Source organism: Phragmites australis, chromosome 8 (assembly GCF_958298935.1).
Source record: "Phragmites australis chromosome 8, lpPhrAust1.1, whole genome shotgun sequence".
NCBI classification, from domain to species: Eukaryota; Viridiplantae; Streptophyta; class Magnoliopsida; order Poales; family Poaceae; genus Phragmites; species Phragmites australis.
In genome coordinates this window covers 20,665,763-20,676,280 of record NC_084928.1, presented here as the reverse complement: position 1 = coordinate 20,676,280, position 10,518 = coordinate 20,665,763, and the positions used below count along the sequence as shown (strand labels likewise).

At 40.6% G+C, this 10,518-nt stretch overlaps 1 protein-coding gene and 1 long non-coding RNA gene across 2 annotated transcripts; one reads left to right on the top strand and one right to left on the bottom strand.

The window, feature by feature from the left end:
- The first annotated feature begins 910 nt into the window (after nucleotides 1–910).
- On the top strand, nucleotides 911–1,577 carry LOC133926762 (uncharacterized). Its single transcript, XR_009911177.1, has 2 exons — nucleotides 911–1,052; nucleotides 1,113–1,577. It is a non-coding gene; the product is annotated as an uncharacterized LOC133926762 (long non-coding RNA).
- LOC133926761 (chlorophyll a-b binding protein 1B-21, chloroplastic-like) lies at nucleotides 1,164–2,688 on the bottom strand. The gene is made up of 4 exons (XM_062372831.1): nucleotides 2,297–2,688; nucleotides 2,099–2,201; nucleotides 1,717–2,005; nucleotides 1,164–1,588 (listed from the first exon to the last, which is right to left on the bottom strand). The coding sequence occupies exons 1-4, from the start codon at nucleotides 2,671–2,673 to the stop codon at nucleotides 1,437–1,439; spliced, it is 921 nt and encodes a 306-aa protein (XP_062228815.1). The 5' UTR covers nucleotides 2,674–2,688; the 3' UTR covers nucleotides 1,164–1,436.
- Nucleotides 2,689–10,518: the final 7,830 nt, after the last annotated feature.

Here is a 10,518-nt window from a genome sequence, read left to right as displayed (position 1 = left end):
TGGCAATCAAACAAGCACTCAACCAAAGCCACACATTGTCAATCACTCATCACAAAACATAAACCAAGGTACATCTCTACTTGGTTTCTCAGAGTTACTACTCGGAGACAAAAAAAAAGTCTCAACCCATCTAACCAAGGAACTAACACTAAATAGTACTTAAACACGATAAGGTTCTGCCAAACAAAAGTATCTGAGCAACTAGAAAAGGAAAATCTCAAAAATTCATCTGCGAATAATTAGATTGAGCTGAATTTCCTTTAGTGTTACAGATGTGCTTTGGTCCGTGTGTTCTCTGGTATGAATCAAAACCTAGTCCGTCATCAGACACTTACAAACTCCTTATCAAATCTCTCTCTCAGATCAACCGCAATTATAAATAAGAAGATGAAAGTGTCATAAATATTACTCAAAAATGTTCTTCCTTCCCTCTCCTCCTACTATTCGATCGGGCTAGAAGAAAGACTTTTAAGTGGGCAGTCAAAGTTAAGAAAGTGCTTAATCCCCTGTTTAAGTAATGAGACATATTTATTTTTCCTTGTTAGGCTAACAGACGAATAAATTCTCTTGCTCACAAGCAATGCTTAAAAAATAACTTCATCTGACTTGTACCCTTGTTCACCGAGAATGAGTTAAAAAAACAACGAGTAGCATATACCCGAAATTTTACCTTGACTCGTTGAACATATACCGAGTAAAAAATTATCTCGACTTTAAATTTTACAAGACGGTTATCAAGAAAAATAAATATCAATAACGCCAAGGTTTCAGATAACATTATCAGCTGAATTAATCCAAAAAATTTATAAAGTAAAACTGATTAGCCTACCAATTGATCTAACTTACACATATAACTTACGGAGTTTATCTACGTTCTAATTATTGAGTACTCGACCATCCTCCATTGTTGTTCAAGCTGATCCTAGTCGGGTAACATCTACTATTGTAGAGCATCTCCATTTGGGAGAAAGTTTATTTATGTTTGCTTGGTTTTGATTTTTTCTTAAAACCAGATGCTGACAGCAAGGCTTGGACCCCGAAATCATAAGGAAGTTGATGTCATTCGCTTATTGTAGAATGTGACTTTATTTCTAGGGGAGAGTAAAGTTGAGCCCCCTATGCATTTCCTAGTTGAAAATCGAAAGTACACTTCTCACGAGACGTCACAGAGCTAACTTTTTTTATCACCATTACAATAGTAAATTAACTAAACCAGTTTAATGTTGATACAAAAGTTCGGTCGATTCACAATAGTAGCCGCTACTTTACATTATAAAGGGTTTCCGGTCCGGAGAGTCGCCGTTGTTGTACAGTTCCTGCACGCAGTGCCCAATAATCAACCAATCACACACATAAACACCATCCACACTCCCAGCGCAGCTCATCTCGTCTCGTCTCGTCTCAGCTCAGATTAGCAGGCGATCATCGATCTCAGCTCAAGGGTAGATTGTTCTGGGGATGATGATGTCGCCGATGTTGTTGTGCCACGGGTCGGCGAGGTGGGTGGCCAGGTTCTCCAGCGGTCCGGTGCCCGGGTACGCCGACTGCTGCACGCAGAACCCGACGAACGCCAACATCGCCAGCCGGCCTGCGCATATATAATACAGACGATGCCCGGTTATTGTTCGCGGAACATTTGGATGGAGAAAAAGGCCGTCAGTTCTATGACAGTGGTACGATACGAGATTGGACATGGGAGAGCATGAGACGACGCACCGTTCTTGATCTCCTTGAGCTTGTACTCCTCGAACTTGACGGGGTCCTTGGAGAAGCCGAGCGGGTCGAAGGCGCCGCCGGGGTACTTCTTCTTCTCGGGGTCCTTCTCCATGGTGCGCTGGTGCTCGGCGAAGGCTATGGCCACGAACTCGATCGCCAGGATGGTCGGCAGCGTGCCCCACGGCACAGGGTTGCCCAGGTACGTCGCCTGACCGCCAGGGACGGCCGCCCACTCCTGCGCCTTCACCCAGTTTCCGAGACCCAACGCCTCCGGCACCAAGATTCCGGGCTGCATACACAAGCCAAACAATTACAAATCAAGTCATTGCCATGGCGGATGATAGTAAGTAAGAACGTGACGGTAGCGTGCACGGCGGCGTACCACGGCAAGCATGGCCCAGCGGCAGTGGTACACCTCGGACTCCTTGAACCGCTCGAAGTTCTCCGGCACGGTGGCGAGGCCGAGGGGGTCGAAGCCAAAGTCCCTGAAGAAAGACACAAGCGTACTCACTCGTCAGTTAATAGCACATTCCTCGACGCCGCCGTCGTGGTGGTTGCCGTGACTAAATCGCTAGCTTACCCGGGCGAGGAGCCGTCGAGGTGGGCGGGGCGGGGCTGGCCGGGCATCCACTCGGCGGACATGGTGACGCGGCCGGAGGTGGTGGCGTTAGCACAGAACGGCAGCCGGCCTGACCGGGACGACGGCGCCAGCAGGCTCGGCACGCCCACGGCACTGCAGCTCCTCAACCCACTCGACGATGCCATCGCCATTGCTGCTACCTGCCGCTTCTTGGTTCGTTGATTCTGAGGCAGATAAGCGGGAGAAGAAGTGGCGTTTGAGAGCAGAGAAGAATCTGCGACTGTTATTAAGAGCACGAGCGGCTGGAGACGAAGCGGGATGGGGATATCCAAATACCGCCCACCATTGGCCGCAATATCGGCTTGCCCGCGCGCCATTGGACCACGTAGGGTGGGCGTATCTTTGGATGTGCCACGTGGCATCCTCATCCCTCTTTCCTTCTCACAGAGGAAGTGAGTTTCAAACTTGCAATGGTCTCAGGGTCTATGATTCACAGAAGTAAATTTTTAGAATTTTATTCAGAAAGACTTTCATAAGACTTCATTCATACTATTTATCCCCTGATCAAATGGCTAGACTGAAAAGGAGGAAGAGAGTGTAAACACGTGTTATCATAGGAAAATGATCTTTTGTAAGATCGGGTCCTATAGAAATTGCTTCCACGGTCCACATATCTATGGACCTGTCTCAAATGTCTACAGCAACTCGTATAACTTTTATCCACCAATCCAAATGGTGATAAGGTGCAAAGATCTTTTGTTGCCTCCCCAGGTCCCAAGTTCTAAATTTTGGTGTACTTAATGTTCTCTTATTTGCAATGCAACTATAGAAGTTCTTGAGATAATTCACATCCATCTATCTACTCCATTGGTTTGTATGTATACGACGTTTTAGAAAGCGTATATTGAAAATATGTACCTTTGACCATTGATAAACAACTATTTGAACTGTTAGGTGGGAATGGCCTAACTGGATTTGTCATCAATTTCTTTTTCATAATATAGTAATTTTACAATTTTTGCGAGCGATTACATATGAAAATTAGGTCAAAGTAGCGCAATGGATATTGCGCTAACGTCTAAAATGTCATACATTTAATAATATAAAATTTTGATAGAGAACACTTTGACTCTATGGTTTTTGCTGGAGAACTGTGGAGGATATGAATATTTTTTATCTTTGGGAAAAGACACTTCCGAAAGTGGTTATTTGTTAGGAGACACCGCATATATTAAAGTATTAATACCCTGGTGAGTAAGAACCTAAAGAAGGGCATGAAGAAGGACAACCAATTTGGCGCAGGGGCAGCGGGATTCTTGTAGTGCTCCCCAACAAGGGCCTGAATAAGGAAGGAGGAAAGAAAGAATTTAAGGGATAGAGAGCCTGGCACGTGGGCCTAGCATATTAAAATGGTATTTTGGATTGTTTTTCTCTCTTAATCAGTAAAATATTATATTTTAATATGTGTGTTGTCTCATAGCAAGTAATCACTTTTCGGGAGTGCCTTCCCCAAAAAGACTAAAAAATTGTGTCCACTAGTAAAAAACTGCAAAGTCAGAGTGTCCTCTAACAAAATTTGCCTTTAATAATCGATGGGTACTAAGGTATTGTTTAGTTTACAGCGGGGGTTTGTTCCAACACCCAGGTATAATGCTTCAACAACAAGCTGCAACCCGACGTCGAACATTTGGAGTGCGTTGCTTGGGGAAACTCCATGGTGGCGACCAGGACAGCGGGGGTGGCCTTCAGGGATGGAGTAGCAGTGGAGGAAGGCGTGGATGATGCTGAGGGAGCGGTCGTGGGCGCCAGAACATGGGCGTCCAAGTCGAGACCAATCGTCGAACACCTGGTGTGCGTGGGCAGGAGCTGTTCGGTGGTGGCGATGGGGATACTGAGGACATCGTTCTGGGGTGGTGCCGAGGTCGAGGGAGATGAGGGAGACGCCGATGTTGCTACCATCGGCTCCCGTCGATCAATAGACACCTCAACCCTCTTCAACTCCACCGCCGCATGGACGTCATTGAGGATGCGGTTGCTTTCGTTCATCTTCACTATCATTGCCTCCATCTGCGCCAACAACGTTCGATACCTAACATTCTACTGCTCGAATGACATTATCACCGGTGGTGATGGATCAATCCAAGCTCTGATAACCAAATTGTTACATACCACATGTATCTAATACAAATTGGTAGCTACATATAGGAATTGAGAGTTTAAGAGGAGCAGTAGAGGGTCCAAAAGGAGCAAGAATACAGATGAATCAAGGAGGAGCAGAGATCAGAGGAGGGAGAGCCGAGGTAGGAGAAGCCATCGTTCCTTTCTCCCCTCGCCTGTGACTGCTGCTTCTGTATTTGTACCGTATCTGTAGCCTATCTCTCTTGACCAAGAATCAATCCAACACTCCAGCCCACAAAGCCGACGCCAAGGCCCACGGGCAGTCCGTGACACAATCTTACCAAACAAATCCTAAATTAGCCAAAGAGCAACACTATTCACAGATTTCAGTGTGTCAAAATAACAAAGTGAGTGTTACCTTGTGCAAAAGCCAACTTTCTAGACGCCAACCGTTTGGAAGCACGTTTGTAGCTCTCTTTTTTCTTTTGGAGAAAATTTGTCCTAAACAGGGCTGTTGTTTGCTTCAGTCTTCATAAACTACTTGGCACATAGCAACTGTTCTTGGAGAGACTGACACACCATCTTCTCCTCATGTAATCAAGACTCAGCACTTGCGTGTATTACTGATGCCTAAGTGGTGAGGAGGATGTCCATTTCAGTATTGGGCATATGCTACAGAAGAGTATGATATGTTTATTTGAGGTGTTGTACCATTTTTCATCAAGCTAAAACAGAGCATGTCAAATTGCATAGTGTGTTAGAACCACTGTCGAACCCTTCTCAAGCTTGGTTCGCTGTTAGATTGAATTTGGTCGAAGGTTTACCTCAATTTCAACAATTCAATGTCATCCTGGTGGTTGTGGTCAATGGAATGAAATACACCATTTCATTCCATCGACGCAAGCTCCTTCAAATTGTCCAATTGTTTATGAACAGCATAATAAGCTTTCCAAGCACCATATGACAATCCGCTCAGATTGTCCGGTGCTAAGTTAATCGTGAGTTAGTTTCATTGCAATATCCATGCACCTCAGTATGCAGAGCAAAATATGTATATATAGAGAGAGGCGGAAAGCATATTTGGTACTCTAAGAGTATGTATTCCCATATACGTATTTAATTATATATAGAGTATCTCGTGTGATAAATAGTATGTACATTTAGTATGTGAGTATATAAGATCATCCAAGTGGTATGTAGTAGTTTGCACATATTTTTTTTGAGTGTATTACATTTTATGTATAAATACAAAGGTATTATCAAAATCTAATAAAATTGATGGACTTTTTTTCTATTTTTTTTATGTAGTTCACATTGGAGTATCTTAGAATAAGTATATAAGTATACTCATTATGACAAAGGAGTATATCCAGTTCATTTATGTGGTATATTATAGTAGGGAGTCTATACTCCCGGGAGTACATACTAGTTTTCCTATATGTATGTATATATATATATATGAAGTATATTTGGTACTCCTAGAAGTATGTACTTTCACATATGTATCTCATTACATAGGGAGTATCTCGTATGATAAATAGTATGTACATTAAGCATATGAGTATAAGATCATCCAAGTGGTATGTATAGTTTTTTTAGATGGTTGCACATATTTTTTCGAGTGTATTACATTTTATGTACAAATAAAAAGGTATTATTAAAATCTAATAAAACTGATGGACTTCTTTTATATTTTTCCATGTAGTTCATATTGGAGTATCTTAGAATGAGTATATAAGTATACTCATAGTGACAAAAGAGTATATCCAGTTCATTTATATGGTATATCATAGTAGGGTGTCTGTACGAGTATAGACTAGTTTTCCTCTATATATATGAAGTATATTTGGTACTCCTGGAAGTATATACTCCCACATATGTATCTCATTATATAAGGAATATCTCGTGTGATAAATGATATATACATAGTGCATTTGAGTGTATCACATTTTATGAAAACTAGTCTGTACTCCTAGGGGTACAGACTCCCTACTATGATGTACCACATAATTGAACTGGATATACTCCTTTGTCACTATGAATATACTTATATACTCATTATAAGATACTCGATTGTGAACTACATGACAAAATAGAATGGTGTGTGTGTGTGTGTGTGTGTGTCTATATATATATATATATGAAGTATATTTGGTACTCCCGAGATTATGTACTCCCACATACGTATTTCATTACATAGGAAGTATCTCGTATGATAAATAGTATGTACATGGAGCATATGAGTATATAAGATCATCTAAGTGGTATGTATAGTTTTTTAGTGCTTTGCACATATTTTTTGAGTGTATTACATTTTATGTACAAATACAAAGGTATTATCAAAATCTAATAAAATTGATGGACTTTTTTTCTATTTTTTCTTGTAGTTCATATTGGAGTATCTTAGAATGAGTATATAAGTATACTTATAGTAATAAATGAGTATATCCAGTTCATTTATGTTGTGTGTGTGTATATATATACTATGTTGTTATTCTGTATAGATGAGTTACAATATGTAGTATAGAGTGATTGCAACTACAGATAGAGCGGTTACAGCTATTAGTTGCAATCACAGACAGAGCGGTTACAACTATATGCATGTTGTCTAGATTGTCTACCATATTGTAAGTGTAGTGTTCATCATATTGTAACTATTTTTAGTTGCATGATGCAATTAATTTAATTTTATTTTTTCATGTTGCAACTGTACTGCTTGACCATGTTGCAACTGTAGTGTTCAGAATATTGTAACTAAAGAGTTCATCATGTTGTAACTAAAGTGCCTACCACCACCAGAGAACACTGCAGTTCACCATGTTGTAATTGCGATGCTGACCATGTTGTAACTATATGGACGTAACTCCTTTATGATTCTAAAACTTCATCAAAATATAGTCTTGATGGATCTTATTTTGTTAAGCACATTTTTTCCAACAATATGCATCAAACGGATCGAGAATCGGATCTATGGTTCTAGAGATATTGCATTTTAACAATTTGAATCAACAAAAGATTCTTCGCATGCAACGCTTTGGCGGGTGGATGATGGGTGACGTGGCACAAGCTGGTTGGCTGGCTCATGTTGTTTGGTGCATGTTGGAGGTCGAGTTGTAACTCAGAGTTGTAAATGGTCTATGCAACAATTTGTAACTCGCAATTCATAGCTGCGAATAGGCGCAAAATAGCCTCGTGGTGTGTGTATATATATAACCCTGATCAACTACATATAAAGGCTCCTATTGATTCATCTCCTACCTTCATCCAACAATTGAGATGAATAGTGTCTCATATCACTACTGCAGATACCCTCATAAGTGTCGGTTCAAAATCTCTACTAGTGACAGGTTTTGAACCGACACTAATTATTCGACACTGATAATATCAGTGTTGGGTATGGAACCGGCACCGAAAATAATTTTCAGTGCCGGTTTATGGATCAAACCGGCACTGATAGTACACATATCAGTACCAAATGGAATTACAAACTGACACTGATATTTGTTTTTAACTACCGGTACTGGTAGGTATTTCCTGTACTTTTCAAAATGTGGCGGTTGCCGCCAATACCATGGTATTTTCAAATTTTGGCCATTGTCGGCAATAGTATATGGTACATTTATAGACACGTATATATAAATTAATTTACGAGACATCAAGTTTTATCGCAACATATATATACAAGCACATATAAATTTCATTTCTAAAACATTAAGTCACATCACAGTATATATACACCGCATAAATGTGAGTCTTTATTAAAAGATGAAAAAGAGTTTAAGGTTTCTTGCTAATCGAAGGTTCTGAACTCTGCTTTTTCTTGTTGGATGAAGGTAATGAGAGAGAGGAGCCAAATTTGTGGAACTCGTCGGTTGGACTAATGACTTGGTCATTGATGAACCCGATAAGTTGTTTTTAAAGTGCGTTGATTTCAATGGCCATGAGCCGATCTTTAGACAGCATGAGGAGCTGCAATTTCAAGAATTGAAGAAACCAATCCTTATGAAAACGTGTTGGACCTGAAAATTAGTCATCAAGATGTATGTCGCATACCGCAGGATCGACCACCTGGTATGATGCGTCTTTGTTGAATCCGTGCATGAATTCCATTACATAAAAATCACATAAATTATTGCCCAGGCCCTACTTCCTACAAGGAAAGTCATATCGGATAAAACATTATTTCACGAATGGCTGGTGTCTAATACTCTTCTTGATGTATCGTAGGTACACTCTGCATTTGTGTGATTATTACTGTACGTAGACTTAAATTCAATCAAATAAAATATTATAAGAGCGATAACGAAATGGTTGGGTTTTACCTTTGTAGCAAGTCAATGACGGGTTGTTAAGTTTCTTTTGGATATTTTGTGAGTCGAAGACAACGATCTTACCAATGTCTAGCTGGATGACAAGAGGGATCTAGTGATAACTGGTCATAGATCACCATAGGTTAGTTGGTCCTAATTTTTAACTATGTATTGCTCAAAAAGAGTAGAACATTCATGGAGGGAAACACATACCCAAAGCCCAAAGTGGTAGGGCAAAAGTATGTATTTCTTCAATTGTAGCTCCAGAATACACTTCAATGCATAGTCCTCGGTTCCTTTTGGATCGGATTGCATCATTTTCGGGTTTACATGATATGGGTCGATGAATCCCACATGATCGATGCCCTCCGTCCTGCATCTTTGTACCTCCATTTTACAAAAGGAATAAATTAATACATTAAATCCAATGGTACATGAATATATACTATGAATTATATGTGTACGATACTTACGGGGTCGAACAACTCAAGACAAGCACGTCGAGGCCATCTTAATGGTACAGTTAATACATTTCCTCAAATAATATATAAATAGAGCTATCCCTGTCAAGGAATCTTGATCCTTGTATCTAGCCTCAAACATTTCTATACCATCCCGCAACTCCTTCATGTACCATGCATGGAATTTCCGAAGTTGATATGTCAGTTTGTCCCACACATTTGGCGCGACCAAGAGTTGGCCCAACTTAAATTGCCATCTCTTGGCTACTTTTGGTGCCAGGGACTCGTCTAGAAATTGCTCTTTTGTCATTTTAGCATCTTCAAGAAATCTTTCTAAATTATATTCTTGTTGTATCTGTTTGATAGAAGACTCCTTCAAATATTTCTTGCTTTTGATACGCGCATAGTTTGATTTACTCTTATGCTCAACAGGTTTGGCCATCTTTAAGAAAAACTTCTGTGTTTCTGCATGAATTGATATCTTCTTCTCAGGCTCTGGCTTTTGAAAGAATTTCTTGATACTGGCGTCCACTGTCGCTCTGGTTTCCTCTGGTGTTTATTCATAAGGCAACTTCTGAGGTGCTGCCACCTTCTTAGGTACCCAGATAGATTTTATGAAAAACTGTTAGTACTTAAAGATCTGGGTACTATTTTAAATTTAACCCCTCATTCTTCAGCTTCTCATACACACAAACTGCTCATCTCCCCTCACTCACTGAAGATAAAGTGACAAGCAGTTCCTCTCCCTCTCTCTCCTCATTGCCATCCAACCCCCTTCTGCAAAGGTTAGCTAAGACTTGTTTCCACGTCAGAGCAGCGACATCTAAGCACCGCATCTCGGGCTTCCCTGCACTGAGATGAGTAACATAGGGTTTCCATTGTGGTTTTGTTAGGGTTTCCTTCAATATGATCTACATAGGGTAATGTGGTGTTTGTGTGTCCTAGATTAGCAATGTCTTTGTTCACTGCTATCTAGTGCTAGGAGGATGGGGTTGTTCCTATGGATGCTTCCATCGTGAGGATGCTTGGTGCCGATTTCGGCCGTGTGGACTATGGCCCTATTCGGTTTAGCTTTTTCCTAAGGAGTTTTTCTGATAAGCTGGCTTTTCTGAGACGCAGCTATCTAGAGAATATGTTGGCTGGAGAAGCTGGCCATTTATGTACCCTAATTTTCTTTGGAGAGATTGTACGCCCTAAGATTGTAATGACTAATATGCCTCTAAGTGCTAAAATGACTTGTCTATTTACTGATTATTGTAGATATCATGGTTTTCATTTATTTATTTTTGCATTTACCATGATCAATTCTAAGTACAATTGATCATGGTAACTA

Coding starts and splice junctions, on each gene's coding strand:
- LOC133926761 (XM_062372831.1), bottom strand. CDS start 2,673: ATGGCGCGCGGGCAAGCCGATATTGCGGCCAATGGTGGGCGGTATTTG. Junction 2,202..2,296: donor CTCGACGGCTCCTCGCCCGG/GTAAGCTAGCGA, acceptor GTCTTTCTTCAG/GGACTTTGGCTTCGACCCCC. Junction 2,006..2,098: donor GCTGGGCCATGCTTGCCGTG/GTACGCCGCCGT, acceptor TTGTGTATGCAG/CCCGGAATCTTGGTGCCGGA.